The 23,576-nt window shown below is 42.7% G+C and overlaps 1 protein-coding gene across 2 annotated transcripts in view; it reads left to right on the top strand.

Annotated features, from left to right (window-relative positions):
- zfr (zinc finger RNA binding protein) overlaps positions 1-17,968 on the top strand; it is a 97,890-nt gene extending 79,922 nt beyond the window's left edge. For both annotated transcript variants that reach the window (XM_043687475.2, XM_043687472.2), the window contains 2 exons: positions 4,494-4,591; positions 16,912-17,968. In XM_043687475.2, coding sequence (XP_043543410.1) covers positions 4,494-4,591; positions 16,912-17,097 — 284 coding nt within the window. In that variant the 3' untranslated portion in view covers positions 17,098-17,968. The remainder of the gene's footprint in view (positions 1-4,493; positions 4,592-16,911) is intronic.
- Positions 17,969-23,576: the final 5,608 nt, after the last annotated feature.

Raw genomic sequence — 23,576 nt, 5'->3', positions numbered from 1 at the left:
GATTCTTGTGCAAGTAGACTCTTGATCCCTCGTGTACTGCAACGTTGTGCAATCTCTCTCCTTTTAATAACATGCTGCTTTTCTACTCTCTCCACTAAATTGAATAACTTCATTTGTAAAATTATTGGCCTTCAGTTAACCTATCGTATCTATTTGCAGATATTATTGTTTCTCGTCTAGTTTTCTTACCTATTTTTTGTTCAATGTATTTATCCATTCAAATTTGCTGTTCTCTGTCACTTCTTCAAGGTTATCAACATGAATTCTAAATAGTTGGAGCCCCAACGCTGATTCTTGAGGTACCCCTCCAGTTAGTTTGCCATTGTTGCGACACCTGTACTTAGCATCTAGCAATGATTCAAAGAAATGAAGAAAATAGGGGCAGCGGCAGCAGGCCATTTGGCCCTCCGCATGCTCCGCTATTCAATATGATCAATACTATGAAAATCGGTACCCTGCTCCCCTCTTTCTCCCCGCTCTTTCTCTCCCTCCTCTTTTTTTTTCTCCCCTCTTTTTTTTTTCTCCCCCTCTTTCTCTCTCTCCCCCCTCTTTCTCTCTTCCCCCCCCTCTTTCTCTCTCCCCCCCCCTCTTTCTCTCTCCCCCCCCCTCTTTCTCTCTCCCCCCCCTCTTTCTCTCTCCCCCCCCTCTTTCTCTCTCCCCCCCCTCTTTCTCTCTCCCCCCCCTCTTTCTCTCTCCCCCCCCTCTTTCTCTCTCCCCCCCCTCTTTCTCTCTCCCCCCCCTCTTTCTCTCTCCCCCCCCTCTTTCTCTCTTCCCCCCCCTCTCTCTCCACCCCCCTCTTTCTCTCTCTCCCCCCCTCTTTCTCTCTCTCCCCCCCTCTTTCTCTCTCTCCCCCCTCTTTCTCTCTCTCCCCCCTCTTTCTCTCTCCCCCCCCCCTCTTTCTCTCTCCCCCCCCTTTCTCTCTCCTCCCCCTCTTTCTCTCTCCCCCCCCTTTCTCTCTGCTCCCTTCTTTCTCTCTTCCCCCCTCTTCTTCCCCTTCCTCTCTTCCCCCTCCTCTTTCTCTCTCCCCCCCTTTCTCTCTTCCCCCCCCCTTTCTCTCTCCCCCCCCTTTCTCTCTCTCCCCCCCCCTTCTCTCCCCCCCCTTTCTCTCTCCCCCCCCTTTCTCTCTCCCCCCCCCCTTTCTCTCTTCCCCCCCCCTTTCTCTCTTCCCCCCCCTTTCTCTCTTCCCCCCTTTCTCTCTTTCCTTCCCCCCTTTCTCTCTTTCCTTCCCTCTTTCTCTCTCCCCCCCCTCTTTCTCTCTCCCCCCCTCTTTCTCTCTCCCCCCCCTCTTTCTCTCTCCCCCCCCCCTTTCTCTTCCCCCCCCTTTCTCTTCCCCCCCCTTTCTCTCCCCCCCCTTTCTCCCCCCTCTCTTTCTCTCCCCCCCCCTCTTTCTCTCCCCCCCCTTTCTCTCCCCCCCCCCTTTCTCTCCCCCCCTCTTTCTCTCCCCCCTCTCTCTCTCCCCCCCTCTTTCTCTCCCCCCCTCTTTCTCTCCCCCCCTCTTTCTCTCCCCCCCTCTTTCTCTCCCCCCCTCTTTCTCTCCCCCCCTCTTTCTCTCCCCCCCTCTTTCTCTCCCCCCCTCTTTCTCTCCCCCCCTCTTTCTCTCCCCCCTCTTTCTCTCCCCCCCTCTTTCTCTCCCCCCCTCTTTCTCTCCCCCCCTCTTTCTCTCCCCCCCCTCTTTCTCTCTTCCCCCCCCCTTTCTCTCTTCCCCTCCCCTTTCTCTCTTCCCCTCCCCCTTCTCTCTTTCCCCTCCCCCTTCTCTCTTTCCCCTCCCCTTTCTCTCTTTCCCCTCCCCTTTCTCTCTTTCCCCTCCCCTTTCTCTCTTCCCCCCTCCCCTTTCTCTCTTCCCCCCCCCCCTTCTCTCTCCCCCCCCCCCTTCTCTCCCCCCCTTCTTTCTCTCTCCCCCCCCTTCTTTCTCTCTCCCCCCCCTTCTTTCTCTCTCCCCCCTCTTTGATCCCTTTATCCCTAAGAATTATATGTAATTCTTTGAAACATTCAGTGTTTTGGCCTCAATCGCTTTCTGTGGCAGAGAATTCCACAGGCTGATCGCTCTTTAGATGAAATAATTTCATAGAACATAGGACAGCATAGTACAGGTCCTTCTGCCCTTGATGTTGTGCCGACCTTTCATCCTATTCTAAGATCAAACTAACGCACATACCCTTCACAGTACAATCTTCCATGTACCTATCCAAGAGTCATTTAAATGTCCCTGATGTATCTGACTCTACAACCACTGATGGTAGTGCATTCCACAAACCCACCACTCTGTAAAGAACCTACCTCCGACATCTCTCCTAAACCTTCCTCCAGTCACCTTTAAATTATGCCCCTTCGTGATAGCCATTTCCGCCCTGGGAAAATGTCTTTGGCTATCCACTGTATCTATGCCTCTCATCGTGTTGTACACCTCTATCAAGTGATCTCATAGAGATGTACAGCATGGAAACAGACCGTTCAGTCCAACCCGTCCATGCTGACCAGATATCCCAACCCAATCTAGTCCCACCTGCCAGCGCCCCACCCATATCCCTCCAAACCCTTTCTATTCATAAACCCATCCAAATGCCTCTTAAATGTTGCAATTGTACCAGCCTCCACCACTGGCAGCCTTCTATGCTCCAATGAGAAAAGCCCCTAGATCCCTTAACTTTTCTCCATATGACATGCCCTCCAGTCAGGCAGCATCTTGGTAAATATCCTCTGCACCCTCTGTAACGCTTCTATGTCCTTCCTATAATGAGGCAACCAGAACTGAACACAATATTCCAAGTGTAGTTTAACCAGGGCTCTATAGAGCTACCGCATAATCTCGCAGCTCTTAAACTCAATCCCTCTACTAATGAAAGCCAACACACCATACACCTTCTTTACAACTCTGTCAACTTGGGTGGCAACTTTGAGGGATCTATGTACATGGACCCCAAGATCCTTCTGTTCTTCCACACTGCCAAGAATCCTGCATTCAATTTAGACCTTTCAAAATGAATCACTTCACACTTTTCCAGGTTGAACTCTATCTGCCACTTTTCAGGCTAGCTTTGCATCCTGTCAGTCTTATTTCAACCGACAATAGCCTTCCACACTACCCACAACTCCACCAACCTTTGTGTCATTACCAAACTTGGGAACCCACCCTTCCATTTCCTCATCCAAGTCATTTATAAAAATCACAAAGAGCAAAGTCCCAGAACTGATCCCTGTGGCACATCACTGGTCACCAAGCTCCAGGCTGAATGCTTTCCATCTACTACCACCCTCTGCTGTAGACCAGCCAATTCTATATCTAGACAGCCAAATTTCCCTGTATCCTATGCCTCCTTACTTCCTAAAGAAGAGTAACAAATGCCTTGCTAAAATCCATGTATACCACATCCACTGCTCTGCCTTCACCTTTGGTGTTTTGTCACATCCTTAAAGAATTCAATAAGCTTTGAGGCATGACCTGCCACCCCTCAAATCCATTCTGACTATCTTCTAATGAAGCTATAATTTTCCAAGTAGTCATAAATCTGTGTCTCTGAATCCTCTCCAATAATTTGCCCACAACAGACGAAAGACTGACTGACTGACTGAATTATCCCTATTCTCTTTCTTGAACACCCTCCAATTTGCCACACTCCAATCATCTGGCACTAGATGGCAAGGATGCAAAGATCATCGCTAAAGGCGCAGCAATCTTTTCCCACACTTCCTGTAGTAACTTTGGGTATATATCCCGTCTGCCCAGGGGACTTGCTATCCTTATGTTTTTCAAAATTTTCTGCACATCCTCCTTTGAGCATATCGGTCTGTTTCATGCTCTTTAGAAATGTCAAGGTCCCTTTCTGTAGTGAATACAGAAGCAAAGTATTCATTAAGGACCTCCCCTACCACCTCCAACTCCAAGCACAAGTTTCTTCCATTATCCCTAATCGGCCCTATCCTCAATCTGGCCATCCTCTTGTTCCTCGCAAGTGTAGAATGCCTTGGGGTTTTCCTTAATCCTACCAGCTAAAGCTTTTTCATGCCCCCTTCCGGCTCTCCTAAGTCTATTCTTCAGTTCCTTTCTGGCTATCTTCTAACCCTCTAGAGCCCTGCATGATCCTGCCTCCTCAACCTGAAGTAAGCTTTCTTCTTCTCTTGACAAGGTGTTCCACATCCCTTGTCGTCCTTGGTCCTTTGAACCTACCATACCTTGCTTGCCTCAGTGGGACAAACCTGTCTAGCACTACCAGCACGTGTTTCCTAAACTACCTCATGCATTTCCCTGACAACATCTGTTCTCAATTTAAGCACCCCAATTCCTGAATAATAGCATTGTGATTTCCCCTGCCCCAATTAAATACTTACTTTCCCATACAGTCTGCTCCTGTCCCCCTCCATGAGTATTGTAAACGTTAAGGGAGTTGTGATTTCAGTTTAGTAAATGCTTGTCTTTGTAAAGTAATGAAACAGTGAACGATATTTGGAAGTAGTTCTAAAAGTTAGAAAGATACTATTTTTATTAACTATTTCAGGTGGTCCTGGACTTTATGATCCTTGTGAAAAGAACCCTAGTGATACACTAAATTCAGTGACCGTACAACAACGGGAAGATATCACGGCTAGTGCACAGGTAAGGTTCCCATAACCAGGTCAGTTATGTTGTATGATAAGTTAAAAATGGAAAAGAAGTTGCTCTTGGAACTTGTGGAAACCTGTCCTTTACTGAAAATAATTAAATTATGTTTTCTTGTCTGCCCTGTGTAATGAGGGTATTTGTTTCAGCCTACAGTTGATTTTCAGAAATATGTTCTCAATTGAATGATCACAAACCTTTTATACAATTTAGTGCAGATTTTACCAGAGGGAAAGTCTTTCAAAGTTTTAAAAAAAAGTCTTTTGTGTTCAAGGATCAGAATGAGGTGTGAGGTATCAAGGGTTACAGGAAGAAGGCAGGAGAATGGGGTTGAGAAACATATCAACCATGATCAAATAATGGAGCAGACTTGAGCTGAATGTCCTAATCATGCTCCTATATGTTATGGTCTTATGGTATATTTGTTGTGCGTATGTTTCAGTCATCAAGATGGGGAAATTCACAAGTCATTGCCCCTTTAACATGTAATGGATATTAAAAATTACATGTCCTCAGCATTCTTGATTTTCATGGTTTTACTTCCTTTGTTGCCTGTAGCCCCTAATCAGATTGTCTGGTAGCTGTCTAGAATGGAAGTTCCCCTCAGATGGAGGCAGAAGCCCACTCTAAATCAGTTGAGGGACAGCCGGTTTGAGTGAGCACCACTGTCAATTCCCGATCCTTAATTTCCCAGGTCTTGGAGCATCCAGTGGATTATGAGGTCAAGGGTGGAAAGAGAAAACTGAGGCCAGTTAACGTGACGTCATTCATTGGCAAAATTCTGGAATCTATTAAGAATATCTTAAGAATCCACTTAGTAAATCATAGTGCAATCAGATAGAATAAAGTTTTTTTCCAAAAGAAGAGTCCTGCTTGAACTTTTTTTTTAAGCTAGTAGGGACTGGTGGGGTATATAGATGAGAGGATTTAGATTGTGCTGAGACATCCAGTAGTTAATTAATAAGGTATCTTGTAAGTGTTTAACACAGGAAAATGCCCCAACTTTGAGCCTAATTTTTGAGCATGCGTGGAGCATTGTTTTTAACAGCCAGGAAACCGGGATAAAGTGGGTGCAGGTTATACCTCCCTATTCTGACAGCCTCAGGCTTTTGCTGAAACAGAGAATTTGCCAGACTGTAGGAAGGAGAGTCTGGCTCAGGTGGGAGTTTTTAAATTAATCTTTCCTCTACTCCCACCCTCATCTAATAACCTTAAGGCAGTAACTCATGAAAAGGCATTTCCCTTCTGTACAGTTCTGATGGTAACCATTGATAGACTGTTCTATCATAGAATTACCATATTTGTATGGTTACTTGGGTATGGCTAGTGCCCACATCCCCTGACTATCTCCTTAAACTAATCTTGCAAACTTGTTTATCTTATGTATTTTGATTCCCCTCATGTACACAGACCTGATCTCTTGATTTGATATGAAATAAATCCAGCTGTAACATCTGTGATTGAATGTATTTATTGATGAAAATTCTTTCTGCAGCTTCAATTTCACCATCATCTTCAGACAGCTTCTTGAGTTTTACATGACTGCACAGTACTGTTTGCCCAAACTCTTGATCAGTCAGTTGTTTCACAATTAGCACATCTTTGTGAATATCCAAAATGCTAAACCAATGCCTGAGCTCACAATCTAAAACAGTACTCTTTTCTTCCTTTTAATACCTTCCTGACTGCTATAATTTTCTTTCTCTTGCTGCTAGCAAAAAAATTTAAAGATCTTATCCTGTTATTTCTTCATGTCATAACTGTGGACAAACCAACATTGTCTTCCTCACACAGAGTCGAGAATGTGTTGCTGGGAAAGCATAGCAGGTCAGGCACCATCTGGGGAGCAGGAGAATTAACATTTTGGGCATAAGCCCGTCATCAGGAATGATGCTTGTGGGCCACGGCTGAGAGATAAATGGGAGGGGTTGGGTTTGGGGGAAAGATAGCTGAGAAAGCAACACACTCTCGACTCTGATCTCCAGCATCTGCAGTCCTCACTTTCTCCTTCCTCATGTAGGGCCTTTTGTTGTGTCTATATCGAATTTTTCAATAATTTCGTCTTTGTTGTAGTTCTGTTCGCCGAGCTGGGCATTTGTGTTGCAGACGTTTCGTCCCCTGTCTAGGTGACATCCTCAGTGCTTGGGAGCCTCCTGTAAAGCGTGTCTGTGATATTTCCTCCGGCATTTATAGTGATTTGTATCTGCCGCTTCCGGTTGTCAGTTCCAGCTGTCCGCTGCAGTGGCCGGTATATTGGGCAGTGAATACATTATTGCCAGGTTTTCAGATGACATCAGAATAGATGGGAAGATGAGTGGTGAGGGTGACATTAAGAGTCTGCAGAGGGATGTAGATAAGTTGAATGAATAAAACCTTTGGCAGATGGAATGTAGTGTGGAGACTTGTCAGGTTAGGAACTTTTGGAAGGAAGAATAGGAGAGCTGAATTGAGAAAGACTGCAGAAAGCTGCAGCACAGAGGTATTTGGGGTCCTAATGTGCAATTCGCACACAAAAAAAACTAGTATCTACGTTCATCAGGCTCTGCAATTCAGCAGGTAGTAGGGAAGGCCAATGAACTATTGGCCTTTACATCAAAGGGAATGGAGTACAAGAATAGGGAAGTCTGGTTAAAACTGTACCTCTTCAACCGCTAATCAAATCAGTCTTGATTTCCTTGCCTAAGGAAAGAAATGCTGGCATTGGATGCAGTCCAGTGAAAGTTCACTAGGTTGACCCCAGGCATGAAGGCCTTATGAGAAGAGATTGAGTAGGTTGGGCCTGTAGTCATTGGAGTTTGGTAAAGTGAGACATTACCTCATTGAAAGATAAGATTCTTAAGGGGCTTGACAAGTTAGATGCTGAACAGTTGGTTCCCATTGTGGGAGAGTCTAGGACCAGAGGCCTTAATCTCCAGAGTAAGGGATCACTCTTTTAAGAAGCAATGAGGAAGCTTTTTCTGAAGGTGGTGAATCAATGGAATTTGTTACCTCTGGTCTGTAGAGGCAGTATCATTAAGTATCTTCAAGGCTGAGACAGACAGAAAGACATTTTTAAACAGCAGGCAATTGAGGGTTGAGGGGGAAAAGACATGATATTGAGGATTATCAGATGAGCCATTATATTGAGTGGCAGGAAATATCTGCATGCCAAATCGACTATTTCTGTTGCTACCTCTTATGGAATGTCTGAGTAGGCTCTGGTGTGTGCAGTTTGCTTATACACTATTGCTGTTCTGGATGGGAACATGATGTAAAATTGTGTTTGGATGTGAATGGCAAGATGCTGTATATATGCTGTCTGAAAGCCAAAGCAAGAGTAAAGAGGAGGAACAAGGTAGATAGAAAAAACAAATCAACAATGAAAAATAAATCACAGTGAGGACAGAGATCAGAATTTGAGGTTGTTGAATGCAAAGGTGGTAGAAGTTCCCAGGAGAAAATTGAAGTGCTGTTCCTCAAGCTTAAGTTGAGCTTCTTTGGAAGGCTGTGGCACAAAGGTTGGAGTGAGGGCACGTAGAGAATTCAAATGACAGGCAGTAAGAAGCTCAGGATCTCACTTGCCGTCAGAACTAGTACATATCACAGATCCGCATTAGATCTCCCCAGTATATAGGAGATGATCTTGTGAGCAGTGAATACAGTATAACAGATGTAAGTGCAAGTCATTTGTTTTTTTTTAATTTGTTCATGAGATACAGCCATCATTGGCATGGACATGGAGAGCATAAGAATTTGCTAATTAAGATTGGAAGTACTCCATTTGGCTTCTCAGGGCTGCTGCACTATTCAGTAATATAAGGCTCTTTTTTTTCAAATTGCACATTCCAGTAACCCCCAGAAAGAAATCAATCTCCCTCTGCCTTAACAATATTCAATGAGACCCCATCCACCCACTTCTGAAGCAGAATTCCAAAGTTGCACAACCCTCAAAGAAGAAGTTTCTTCTACTCTTCATAAAATTCCCCACCTTGCTCTGGTTTTAAATGGTAACCCATAGATCTGGACTTGCCCATAAGAGGAATTCTCTCTTCCGTGTTCTTTTTGTCAAGCCCTTCAGGTGTTCAGGACCATTCAGACAATTCAAAGAAAAATAATTCCTTGAAAATGATGTCACAGATAGGCAGGGCGGTGAAGAAAGCGTTTGGCATGCTTGGCTTCATTAGTCAGAGCATTGAGTACGGGAGTTGCAACATCATATAACCGCTGTACAAGACATTGGTAAGGCCACATTTGGAGTGTTGTATACAATTCTGGTCACTGTCCTATAGGAAGGATGTTATTAAACTGGAAAGGGTGCAAAAAAGATTTACAAGGATGTTACCAAGACTGTAGGGTTTGCATTATAAGGAGAGGCTAGATAGGCTGGGATTTTTTTCTTTGGCATGTAGAAGGATGAGGGGTGACCTTATAGAGATGTATAAAATCATGAGTGGTATAGATAAGGTGAATAGCTGAGGTCTTTTCCCCAGGGTAGGCATAGCTTTAAGGTGAGCATGGAAAGATTTAAAAGGGACCTGAGGGGCAACATCTTCACGCAGGGTGGTGTGTACATGAGCTGCCAGAGGAAGTGGTAGAGACAGGTACAGTTACAACATTTAAAAGACCTGGGCAGGTACATGGATAGGAAAGGTAGAGAGGGATATGGGCCAAACACAGACAGATGATAGTTCAGTTTATGAACCCTTTAGGCATGGACTAGTTTGGCCAAAGGCTGTATGCCCTTTATAAGTCATCCCTCATTCTTCTGACCCCAGTGGAAAAGAGCCAAGTCTATCCAACCTTTCCCCATAAGACAACATGCACATGTTAGTTGTATAGAAAGTAAGCCTTCTCTTATCCACATCAAATGTATTTACATCCTTCCTTAAGTAAGCAAACCAACCCTACACACAATACTTAAGAGGTGGCCTCAGCCTGTTTAAGTGAAGCATAATGTCCTAACCTTTACCTTTAATCTCTCTTATAATAAAGGATTGCATTTCATTAGATGTCTTAATTATTTGCTTTATTTGCATGCTACTACCATTGTGGCTTGTGGACTAGAACACCAGAATTCTGCAGTTATTCTCTGTTTAAATAATGGAAGTGATGGTAGAGGTAATCAACAGTGCTATCAAATGTTGCAGATCACACTTGCCTTCCAATAACCTGTTCCCTGCTCAGTTTGGAGTCTGCTAGGACCAATCAGCTCCTCACCTCATTTTATAACCTTGGTTCAAACATGAACTAAAGAGCTGAATTCCAGAGGTGAAATGAGAGTGACGCACATCCACCCTGAATTTGACAGTGTGATGTCAAGGAGCTCAAACAAAACTGGAGTAAATCGGAATTGGGGACATTTCATATTTGCATGAATTATACAGAGGAAGACAATTATGGGTGTGTTTATTGGTGGACAGCTATCTCAGCTCCATGCCATCTCTGCAGGAGTTACTTGGGGTCGTGTTCAAGGCCCAACCGTTTTCTGTTGTTCCGTCAGTAACGTTCCCTCTAACACAAGCTCTGAAGTGGGGATGTTCAGCACTGTTCACGACTGCTCAAGTACTGAAGCAGTCAATGTCCAAATGCAGCAATAGCTCGGTAGTATCAAGATTTTGGGCTGACTGATGCTTTCCCCAGGCAATGACCATCCCCAACGAGAGAATGTAACTATCTTCAATAAGATAGAATATAACCCATCATACATTTACTGTTGCTGAGTTGCCCTATTATCCACATCTTGGAGGTTACCATTGACCTTCCTCTGAACTGGATCAGCTATAGAAATATTATGGCGACAAGTGCAGCTCCTACAGCATGTAGCTCACCTGATTCCACACAACCTATTCACAAGCTATAAATAAGTTGTATAGTTGAATGCCCCTATTTTCCTGGATGAGTAATAACACCCAAAGCTTCACATCGTCCAGGACAAAGCAATCCTTTAGGTTGGCAACACACCCACAAACATTCTCCACCGATGCTCAGTAGCAGCAGTGTGTATATTTTGCAAGATGGAATGCAGACGTTCACCAAAGCATCTTAGACAACACCTTCCAAACCCAAGACAGTTTCCATCTAGAAGGACTAGGAGAGCAGATTCTTGGGAACACCACCACCCTGTAAGTTATCCTCCAAGCCACTCGCCATTCTGACTTGTAAATATATCTCTGTTCCTTCAACATAAGTTGGTCAAAACCATGGTACTTCTTCTCTAAGAATGCTCTCGGTCACCTGCACAACATGGACTGCAGGTGAAGGAGGAAGCTCAAGAAGGAAGCTTACCCTGATCCATTTTGAGGGTAACTAGAAATGGGCAATTAATATTGGCCCAACCCACAGTGCCCATATTCAATAAATGAATAAAGTAATGTGTGAGCCTTTTGAACTGCTGCAGTCCTTGGGCGTCGGTGTACTCATGATGCTGTCCAGAAGCAAGTTCCAGAATTTTGATTCGGTAAGAGGGTTACCTCAGATTACAACAGGATCTTGACCAGGTGGGCCAATGGGCTGAGAAGTGGCAGATGGAGTTTAATTCAGAAAAATACGAGGTGCTGCGTTTTAGGAAAGCAAATCTTAGCAGGACTTATACACTTAATGGTAAGGTCCTAGGGAGTGTTGCTGAACAAAGAGACCTTGGAGTGCAGGATCATAGCTCCATGAAAGTGGAGTCACAGGTAGATAGGATAGTGAAGAAGGCATTTGGTATGCTTTCCTTTGTTGGTCAGAGTATTGAGTACAGGAGTCGGAAGGTCATGTTGTGGCTGTTCAGGGTATTGGTTAGGCCACTGTTGGAATATTGCATGCAATTCTGGTCTCCTTCCTATCGGAAAGATGTTGTGAAACGTGAAAGGGTTCAGAAAAGATTTACAAGGATGTTGTCGTGGTTGGAGGATTTGAGCTATAGGGAGAGGCTGAACAGGCGGGGGCTGTTTTCCGTGGAGCATTGGAGGCTGAAGGGTGACCTTATAGAGGTTTACAAAATTAAATAGGGGCATGGATAGGATGAATAGACAAAGTCTTTTCCCTGGGTTTGTGGAGTCCAGAACTAGAGGGCATAGGTTTAGGGTGAGAGGGGAAAGATATAAAAGAGACCTACGGGGCAACTTTTTCACGCAGAGGGTGGTACGTGTATGGAATGAGCTGCCAGAGGAAGTGGTGGAGGCTGGTACAATTGCAACATTTAAGAGGCATTTGGATGGGTATATGAATAGGAAGGGTTTGGAGGGATATGGGCCAGGTGCTGGCAGGTGGGACTAGACTGGGTTGGGATATCTGGTCGTCATGGACGGGTTGGACCGAAGGGTCTGTTTCCATGCTGTACATCTCTATGACTCTATAACAGTTAAGAAAGTACAATACACTTCCAAGTCTGGCTGGTGTTTGGCTTGGACGAGTACCTGTATTGTTCTCATGCATCTCTGACTTTGTTCATCAAGGGCATTGTGGGTGAGGCTTTGTAAAGTGCTGTCAAGGGATCCTTGGGGACGTACTGCAGTGCATTTTGTAGATGATGTATACTGTTACCGCTGTGTAATGGTGATGCAGAAAGTGAACGTTGGAGATAGTATAGTGGTGCCATTCATGTGGGCTGCCATTCCAAGGTTTGGAGCCTTGGATTGTGAAAACAGATGAGGTTAAAAGGGCAAGTGTCAAGATCTCCATTTGCATGGAAAGATACCATCCGAAAGGACAGGTGATGAGCGTAACTGAGCTGTAGGCCAGATTATCACATCTTGCTCAAGCCCATGAGAACATAAGAAGTAGGAGTAGGCCCTCAAGCCTCCTCTGCCACTTGATACAATCATAACTGATCTCATCTTTTTTTTTTAGATTAGATTACTTACAGTGTGGAAACAGGCCCTTCGGCCCAACAAGTCCACACCGACCCTCCGAAGCGCAACCCACGCAGACACATTCCCCTACATGTACCCCTTCACCTAACACTATGGGCAATTTAGCATGGCCAATTCACCTTACCTGCACATTTTTGGAATACGGGAGGAAACCGGATCACCCGGAGGAAACCCATGCAGACACTGGGAGAATGTGCAAATTCCACACCGAGTTGCCTGAGGTGGAAATTGTACCCGGGTCTCTGGCGCTGTGAGGCAGCAGTGCTAACCACCGTGCCACCCAATGCCACCTTAGCCTGAACTCAACTTTGCTGCCCATTTCCATAGCCCTTCAGCCCAATACTAGTTAAAAATCTCTCTTAGTTCCTCCTTTTAAATTTACTCACTGTTCCAGCATTAAGTGCTCTCACAAGTAGTGAATTCCATAGATTCACGATCCTTTAGGAGAAATAATTTCTCCTCTTCTGTGTTTTAAATCTGGTACCCCTTCTGCTAAAACTTGACCCCTCATTCTAGATTGCCCCCTATGAGGAAGCATCCATGTCTACTTTGCTTATCATGTAATTTTGAGCACATTATGGAGATAGCTCAACTAGATCTCCTGTCATTCTTTTAAGGTACAGACCTAAACTGCTCAATCTCTCTTCATAAGACAAACCCGCATCTTTGGATCCAATCTAGTCAACCTGCTCTGAACTGCCTGTAATCCAACTTCATTCATTATCACGTCTTACTCAAGCCCATGAGAACGTAAGTGGGAGTAGGCAATTCAGCTGTCCTTTCAGTGAGAAATGCAAAAGTCCTGTGAAATTTTTTTCAACCAAACCTCCTGACCCAGAGTCCATATCATGATGGAGAAATTGTAGCTGGAGGAAAATACTCCATCATCTAATAAGTGTACTCTTCACTGAAGTTGGGTCCTTACTAATTTTTAATTTAGGGGACCAAAATTGTACGCAGTACTCCGGTTGCGGTCTCGCTAATGCCTTGTGCAGTTGCAGCAACACTTTCCCTTATTTTATTAATAAATACCAAAATTCTGCTGGCCTTCCTTATTGCCTGCTGTATCTGCATGCTAGCTTTTGCGTAATTCCAAATGTCTTGTTGTTACTTACTTAGTAACAGATTCTAATAATTTCCCAATGACGCACATTAAACTAACTGGCTATAGTCCCTTACTTTCTGCCTCCTCCCCTTTTGAATATTAGCATTTTTCCAAACTGCTGGAGCCATTTGCGCATCCAAGGAAGTTTGGAATATGATAACCAATAGATCCATGATCTCTGCTGCCACTTACTTTAATGTAGAATGTAGGCCTTCCTTCAATCCCAATAGTTTGTTCAATACTTTTTTGATAATGGTAGGAATGCTGAGAGAGATGAGAATTCACTCATTCCACTGGATTGGTGGAAATGGTAACTTGGGATCCTTTGAGTGTTGAGTCTGATGGAGTACGAAGGAGAGGACAAGCGAACCTTAAACTGTAGTTACGAGAGAGACGTTTAAAGCAAAATGCTGGAAATGAAATGGTCAACAACACTTTGGCCTACACCACAAAGGTGCTGTCAGTCTGAGAGTGGAAATTCTTAGTTCAGGGCATAGCAAGATACATTGAGAGTGTTCGTATGGTGATTCCTTTTTTTTAATCAGTGAAGGTGGGTGCCAGGCTCAAGCGCAAGATTTATTTTTGTAGTCACTCTGTCCAAAAAAAAATCTCTAAGCATTTTCAGAAGTGACTTTGCTGTTGTGCAATTCGAATGTACTGTCCCAAATAGATGCAAGATTCTATTTACAGCTTCTGAACTTGATAGTGTCAGCTGTCCTTTCAGTGAGGAATGCAAAAGTCCTGTGAAATTTTTTTCAACCAAACCTCATGACCCAGAGTCCATATCATGATGGAGAAATTGTAGCTGGAGCTGGAGGAAACTAATCCATCATCTAATAGTGTCCTCTTCACTGAAGTTGGGTCCTTACTAATTTTTAATTTAGTATGAAGGATAATATTGCCATGCCCTAACTTTTTTTATATCCACATCAATGGATATAAATTGTGTTGCATTAATACATAATTGAGAGCTGCAACTCTTGTTGCAAAGTTACCCAATTTACTAACCTGTTAAAGATTTTTTTCCAATTGGCAATTCCAATGAACACTATTTCATCATCTATTAATTATTTTCATTTGCAGTCCGTGTATTTCATTTATACTGTAGTTGATGAGTCACTTTTGGACCAGTTTACTTTTTAATGGCAGAGATCATTCACCTGCTTCATTTTTACCAGTATCATTTTAAACTTACTAGCATGCCTTTATTGAACAAATGTTTACTCTTTTGTTTGCTAAATTGCTGTCTCATCTTCTTTGTGCTATTCAGTGAAGTAGTAAGAATCTTTTTTATTCTTAAAGTACAGTTTATCCACCTTTTTATTTTAATCAATGTTATATGGGGCGGCACGGTGGTTAGCACTGCTGCCTCACAGCACCAGGGTTCTAGGTTCGATTCCAGCCTTTGGTGATGATCTGTGTGGAGTTTGCACATTCTCCCTGTGTCTGCGTGGGTTTGCTCCGGTTTCCTTCCAAAGTCCAAAGATGTGCGGGTTAGGTGAATTGGCCATGTTAAATTGCCCTTAGTTTTAGGTGCAGTAGTCAGAGGGAAATGGGACTGGGTGGGCTACTCTTTGGAGGGTTGGTATGGACTTGTTGGGCCAAAGGAACTGTTTCCACACAGTAGGGAATCTAATCTAATCTTAACTTTTAAGGACAAAATCAAAGGTTTCATCTGATAAAGCTCAGTTGGAATTTGCACTTTTCTATCTTCAAGTTCAATTCCTCTCATTTGGCACACTGGTATGTGATTTTAGCTACCCATAAAGCATAAGTATGTCCAAAAATGGTCTACAGCATCCACATTTGGAAGAGCTTCCAAGTTCTGAATAGGCTACTAAAAAGAGACCTTCCATTTTCTTTTCAGTTAAACATTTGGAAGACCACATCTCTCATTTGTCCGTCACCACTTGGTTTTTTTTGTATCCGCGATGACTGCAATGAGCTAAATCTGACTATGCATATAGCATTTCTATCTACTCTGCAATTGAGCAACTTCTCCATATGTCATCTTCATCCCATAAATTCGGTATTTCAGTTGTAACATTGCTTGATCCTGCTCCAGGTCTTTCTGTTATCGGAAACCCTAGTCAATGATTTAGTTGTCTCCCAGACCTGTGTTCTAGTCTAAAATCTCTTATGCTGCAATCTCTTGAATTCAATTCATTGAAAACTCTATATTAAAAAAAACTAAATAACTACAGATGCTGTGAGTCAGAAACAAAAACAAGGAAGGGTCACCAGACTCAACACTAACTTTGATTTCTCTTCATAGATGCTCCAGACTTGCTGAGCTTTGTTGGCAACTTCTGTTTTTGTCATTGAGAATTCTGCTGTTCTTATCTTTTGATTTTGACCTTTCCTCTGTTCGCTAAAGTCTTTAAAGATATGTGTATGAATATTTATTTCATCCCCTGTATTCTTCAGATTTGTGAAATACAAATTTTGTCAATTCTCTATTTTCTTGAGCGACTTATTTATCTTCTGTGCTATGTCGTTGCTTTTTTGTTTCCATTGATTTCTCAAAGTATAATTTCACAGTTCTCCACAATGTCAGAATGTATTAGGCAAATGTTAAACATAAAGTAGCTGTCTACAGAACTTGTGGACTTCTCAGCTGCATTATTGAATCCATCTCTGGGTTATGATGACATCGAGCAAGAGAACAAAAGAGAGAATGTTTAAATATTCTTAGACTTAATCTAGATTTCTGTATTTGTTCCAGAACTGCAAACAGGAAAGGAAAAAAACTTCAAGCTTTATAGTTTCAGACATTTTCATTGATTATTTGGGGAAATCAGTAGATGGTTGGTATAGATGGTTGGTAAACAATTTATTGCCATTGTCTGAGATAAACACTTTTGAACCTATTATGTATACTAAATTATGGCAATTATTGTCTTTGAATCTTCTGCATCAGCTATGTTGAGAAGCCATGTGGCCAATGGCTTCCTTGCTCATTCAGTAAATAAGACCAAAGACACCACCTCCTTTATCCAAATTCTTCATGGTGAGGAAGTGCTTGTTTATTTTGTGGATTAGTGCTCAAGGTAGAGTTCAGTGCAGCGTTGGGTGCACCATCATTCCTGCAACTCCCAAGTTGCTTTGCAGAGGTATCATGTACCTGCTTGACAAAATGTAATATTTTTCGGCTTTAAACCAGTTTGTATGTTTCATGAATTTCACTCTTGATATCTCCATTTTGTCTTGCTGTTAAATTTTGACATTGTTATGCTTGGGATGTTTTCTGCATTAAAAGCATTACGTAAATACAAGTTGATTTTATATCTTGTTCTGCACATCATTTATACTTGAGAATGGACATAAAGCTGAACACATTTAGTGAGTAGATTAAAGCCATAATTTTTTTTCTACAGTTTGCACTGAGATTAGTAGCATTCCGTCAGATTCACAAAGTCCTTGGAATGGATCCATTACCTCAGATTAATCCACGTTTCAATGTACGTAACCGAAAGAGAAGGAGGGACAATAGCGATGGCACTGATGGATTGGAAGCAGAAGGAAAGAAGGATAAAAAAGATTTTGACAGTGGAGAATTTTAAATCATTATACATAGTACTCCAGATTGTTAATACAATGTTGACTTTCGGTGAACTTGGCATAGAGCAGTGTCTGATTTCTAAGTTTTGATTTATTTTAAAAAAAAAGTTATGGTAAATGTAAATAAAGTACTCATCTGCTTTACACTCAAATGGCATGTTGTTTAAGCATATTTAAACCGATTGTTAATGGTCCTATTTGTGACATTTATCCAGAACTACTTAACCTTTCCATCATTTCTCTAATCCTTAGCACAAAACCAATTTTATACACTTAGAGGTTCTAATGTAAACAGACTTTCAACTTGAATCTCGTTTAACATATTAAAAATGGGATGGAGGGCCATGTTAATTCTGCAGTATACCATAGATGGCAGTGCTTCTAAGCACTTGCAACTCAAATACTGCAACGTCAGTTCAACTAAATGTGTGCTTTTGCAGAACCTGTGACTTCTCTATCAAGCAAAAAGATGAATGTGAATAAGAATCAGTTTCTTTGGTTTATATAAAGTTAGTTTCTTGTCAGCTGTGCATCAGCATAAAAAAAGCAGTTCTGTGTATGGGCTTGTCAGCGATTTTAATGCAGTGCTTTTACAGTCATTCCTAGTAAATCTTGCATGACTGAGCTATAGCCTTGGAGGTTTGTGTTGTAGCAATGCTTTTATAAAACTTAACAGTTTACTTGTTTATTTTTGTTTTGTTTTCAGTGGTAAGAATAATGTGTAGTTGTTTTATATGGTTTAAGTATGTAGTATCTATACGCTTGTATGCAGTTGATGTGATGAACAGTTCTGTTGTAATTGAAGTTGAACTGTCCCCCTGATGTATACTTTGTCACTTCTTACCGCATCAATAAAACTTAGAGGACATTATATTTCCATGTTTTGTGTTGCTTAAGTTTTCATCTTTGTACTTCCTGCATTTTGGACAGTCCAGCAGTACCATCAGTACATCGAATGTGTAAAATCTAGGTAGCTTTTGTGTTCAAAATAAAAATTCCAAATGAAGTGCTGTTAAAATAAAGATATCCATTATTACAGATTACATTATACTGTGGAAACAGGTCCTTCGGCCCAACAAGTCCACACCGACCCGCCGATGTGAACCCACTCATACCCCTACATTTACCCCTTACCTAACACTACGGGCAATTTAGTATGGCCAATTCACCTGACCCTGCACATCTTTGGACTGTGGGAGGAAACCGGAGCACCCGGAGGAAACCCACGCAGACACGGGGAGAACGTGCAAACTCCACACAGTCAGTCGCCTGAGGCGGGAATTGAACCTGGGTCTCTGGCGCTGTGAGGCAACAGTGCTAGCCACCGTGCCGCCCATATATTTTTGGCTTAAGGTAAGGTAATTAACTAATTGTCAGCGTAAGGTGTCATACACATAACTTTAAATCTCAATAGCCTTTTCAGCAGTTCCTATCCTGAGAAGATAAACATTATTTTGGAGTAACTTCTGTATGTTATTACAGGAGATATACCAACAATGATTGTTTACTTTGTAAAACTTAAATTGGCCTAAGTTCATCACAGCTGACAACAGGATTGACAAAATGTGTGCTGAATACTGTTGTGATGTAACATTTCGCATTGTGCATCCTAGTTAAAGCAATAGTTTTCTCAAGTCGCACAGAATTCTGATTAGAAATTCAATTGTTAAAGCTGGAATTAAAGGACTAACCATGAAATTGTCGAAAGTAATCGGGTTTACTAATCTCTTGTTGGAAAGGAAATCTCCCAAATCTGATGTACCTTACGTGTGACTATAGCAACATAGTTGACTCCAAAATATCCTCAAACGGCCTGTCATATCAAGCCACTCTGTTGTATTTAACTGCAACAAAGTCAAAAACAAATTAAAGTAGGCAGATCACTAAGCATAAACCTAGATGTGCACACCCCAGTCACCCCTCCAAAGTCTTCATTACTGACATGTGGAGGCTTGTTGCAAAATTGGGACAGCCTAACATCTGTATGTAATGATTCAGTGAATACGATTATGTTCCAAAAATGGCTATCACCATATCTGTGTATGTTCTCTCACACACCAGCAGTACACGCTTATCAGGGATGATTTTGCAATGGGAGTCCTCAGTATTGAATCTGACCCCATGAGATCTCATGTCATCAGCTTAAACATTGAGGTTGGACCAAAAGGTCTGTTTCCATGCTGAACATCTCTATGACTCTATGGACATGGAAAGGTCTTACTGGTTATTGCTGAATGTCCTTGGCTGATGAATCGTATGCTCTGCCTTGAACAAAACATGGAGGATAGTACGGGTGCACAGTGAGACATCAATATCCATCACCAAGAGTGGTTCAGTAGAATGACTACTGGGCAATTTGACTAAGTTCTAAAGGATATAGCTGATGGACTGAGTCTATTCTGCTGGTGGGGGAGAAAAGTAGCAAAAGCTTACTTGAACTCCTCTTTATCAATACTTTTTACATATGTTTTTTCATGACAGTGTTAAATGGATTGATGGACACAGACCTGACTTGATGTTGAGGATACCTTCCATCACATGTGGCACCGACACTCTGCTAAATGGGATAGATTTCAAACAGATCTAACAACTCAAGTTGGGCATTCTAGAAGGCATTATGGGCCTTCAGCAAGAGCCGAATATGATTTAATCTTGTGATCTGTAACCCATGACCACCATTCTACCATGATCATCAAGCTGGGGATTAAATCTGGTTGAATGAAGTGTGCAGGACTAGCAGCATAGGAATACCTAATAATGAGGTGTTAATCTACTGAAGCCAAGACCCACTCGAAATCGCATGCTATAAAAGAAGTAGAAGTAGCATTATCCCACAACAAATAGATCATATTTTGGCTGTGAAGTCCTGCTATGTCCAGTGACAAGTAGTGGTGGATAGTTAACCAATGGAAGGAGGTGGCCTCACAAAAATTGCCTTCCTGAATAATGGAGAGTCCAGCACATCAGTGCAAAAATCTTAGCTGAAGCTTTTGGAAATATCATCAACCAGATGTTCCAATATGTCTTGGCTTCCTGAGGTCCCTAGCATCACAGGTAGATGCCAATCTCCAGTCAACTTGATTCATTCCAGTCTTATGCTTGAGAACTGGCTATGTCCTAAGATCAACATTCCAATACATCTACAACACTGGCATTTAGACAACAATCTAATGGGTTTGTTTTTGTATTGTTGCTAAGCGAGCATTTATTTCTCTAACTTAGTTAATTACTCTGGAGAAGCTAGCTGCTTTGAACTTCAGTCCTTCAGATGTAGGCACACCCACAATACTGTCAGGAAGGGCATTCCAAGATTTTGATTTAGTAACAGGGAGGGAATCTTGATATAATTCCAAGTCAGGATGGCTTTTGGATTGATGGGGAACTTGCAAGTCGTAGTGTTCCCATGCAGCTCCTTCCCTTGTCCTCTCGGTAAATGTTGTGGGTTCAGAAAGTGCTGTTCGAGGAGCCTTACTCGAAGCCTATAGATGATATACACTGTGATAGTGGTAAATAGTGTGAATGTTGAAGATGATGGAATGGATTCTGTTGAAGTGACCTGCGTTGTTCTGGACGGTATTAAGCTTATTTAGTGTTGTTGCAGTTTTTAGTGGTATGGGCAGTTAAACGCAAGTCAACTAATTCCCACACCACCAGCCCTCTCCATCATCAGCAATGTTATGGAAGGTATCATCAACAGGGTGGTTCTATTTCAAAATTAAGGATTGCGCTTTTAGAATAGATGAGGGTGGTTTGACTTTGAAACACTGCTTCAGAAGGTAATGGAAGCAGTGTCAGTTTAATATTTGTAAGGCAGAGGTGGATAGATTATTGTGAGGCTGTATATGAAGGGTTATAGAGTCATAGAGATGTACAGCATTGGAACAGACCCTCAGTCCAACTTGTCAACGCTGACCAGATATCCTAAATTAATGTAGTCCCATTTGCTAGCACTTGGTCCATATCTCTCGAAACCCTTCTTATTCAAATACCCACCCAAATGCCTTAGAACATAGAAAAGTACAGCACTGAACAGGGCCCTTAAGCCCACGATGTTGTGCCAAGACTTAATCCTAATGTATAATATAGTAACTTAACCTACACACCCCTCAACTCATTGTTATCCATGTGCATGTCCAGCAGTCGCTTAAATGGCCCCAATAACTTCACTTCCACCACCTCAACTGGCAACACATTCCATGCATTCACAACTCTCTGCGTAAAGAACCTACCTCTGATGTCTCCTTTATACCTTCCTCCTAGTATTTTCAAACTATGACTTCTCGTATCAGTCAATCCTGCCCTGAGTAAAAGTCTCTGGCTATTGACTCTATCTATTCCTCTTACTTTGTACACCGCAATCAGGTCTCCTCTCTTCCTTCTCCTCTCCAGAGAGAAAAGTCTGAGCTTATTCAACCTTTCTTCATAAGGCAAGCCCTCCAGTCCAGGCAGCATCCTGGTAAACCTTCTTTCCACCCTCTCCAAAGCCTTTGTATCTTTCCTATAGTAGGCCGACCAGAACTGGACACACTATTCCAAATGTGGTCTCACCAGGGACTTGTAGAGCTGCAGCAAAACCTCGCGGCCCTTAAACTCGATACCCCTATTAATGAAAGCCAAAACACCATATTCTTTCTTAACAACCCTATCCACTTGGGTGGCAATTTTGAGGGATCTATGTACTTGCACACCCAGATCCCTCTGTTCCTCCACACTGCCAAGAATCCTGTCTTTAATCCTATATTCAGCATTCAAGTTCAACCTTCTAAAATACATCACTTCGCATTTATCCAGGTTGAATTCCATCTGCCGTTTCTCAGCCCAGCTCTGAATCCTGTCTATGTCATGCTGCAGCAGCCCTCTATACTATCGATGACACCTCCAACCTTAGTGTCATCTGCAAATTTACTAACCCACCCCTCAACCTCCTCATCCAAGTCACTTATAAAAACTACAAGAGCAGAGGCCCAAGAACAGACCCCTGCGGGACCCCACTCAACACGGTCTCCCAGGCAGAATACTTTCCAACTACAACCACTCTCTGCTTTCTGTTAGCCAGCTATTTCTGAATCCAGATAGCCAAATCTCCCTGTATCCCATACTTCCTGATTTTATGAATGAGCCTACCCTGGGGAACCCTATCAAATGCCTTGCTGAGATCCATATACACCATATCCACTGCTCAACCGTCGTCATCCTGTGTTGACATCACCTCAAAGAATAAGATTTGTGAGGCATGACCTGCCCCTCACAAAGCTATGCTGACTGCCTTTAATCACACTATGCTTTGACAAGTAGTCATAAATCCTATCCCTCAGAATTCTTTCCACAACTTTGCTGACCACGGACGTGAGACTGACTGGTCTGTCATTGCCAGGGTATTCTCTATTACCCTTCTTGAAAAGTGGAACAACATTTGCCTCCTTCCAATCTTCTGGTATGGCTCCCATGGAGAGTGAGGAGGCAAAGATCCTCGCCAGCGGCTTAGCAACCTCCTTTCTCACTTCCCGGAGCAGCCTAGGATAAATCTGGTCTGGCCCTCGGGATTTATCAATCTTAATGTTTTCTAACATTTCTATCACTCATCTTCATCAATCTTGATCTGGTCAAGATTGTATCCCAGCTCCTGTAAGTTTTCATTTACAACAAGTTCCCTTTCCTTGTTGAAAACCGAATCAAAAAACTCATTTAGGGCTTCCCCTATCTGCTCAGACTCCACGCACAAGTTCCCTCTGCTATCCCTGATCGGCCCTACCTTCTCCCTGATCATTCTCTTATTCCTCACGTATGAGTAAAATGCCTTTGGGTTCTCCCTAATCCTTGCTAAGCCTTTTTCATGCTCCCTCCTGGCTCTCCTCAGTCCATTTCTGAGCTCCTTACTAGCAAGCCTGTAATCCTCTAAAGCTGTGTTAGATCCTTGCTTCCTCCACCTTACGTAAGCTGCCTTTTTCCTTTTGACGAGAAGCTCCTCTGTTCTCATCATCCAAAGTTCCTTAATCTTACTCCTTCTTACCTGTCTCAGAGGAATACATTTGTGCATCACTCGCAACAACTGCTCCTTAAATAGTCTCCACATGTCTGCTGTGCCCTTTCTGTGGAACAATTGCTCCCAATCTGTACTTCCCAACTCCTGTCTGATAGCGTTGTAATTTCCTTTTCCCCAATTAAATATTTTCCCTTGGTAACTACACCTTTCATTCTCCAAGGCTATGCTAAATGTGAGGCAATTGTGATCACTTTCACCAAAGTGCTCTCCTACCGCGAGATCTGACACCTGTCCTGGCTCATTGCCGCGCACCAAATCCAAAATGGCCTCTCCCCTTGTCGGTCTGTCTACATACTGAGTAAGGAAACCCTCCTGAACACACCTAACAAAAATGGCTCCATCCAAACCATCTGCACTAAGGAGGTTCCAGTTGATATTGGGAAGGTTGAAATCACCCATAACAACAACCCTGCTCCTTTTGCATTTTTCCAGAATCTG

The sequence above is a fragment of the Chiloscyllium plagiosum genome, unplaced genomic scaffold (assembly GCF_037043375.1).
Source record: "Chiloscyllium plagiosum isolate Xiang-an unplaced genomic scaffold, Cpla_swu_hap1 HiC_scaffold_1, whole genome shotgun sequence".
Classification (NCBI taxonomy): Eukaryota; Metazoa; Chordata; class Chondrichthyes; order Orectolobiformes; family Hemiscylliidae; genus Chiloscyllium; species Chiloscyllium plagiosum.
Note: the sequence above shows the minus strand (reverse complement) of the source record. Positions and strands in the feature narration are given on the sequence as shown.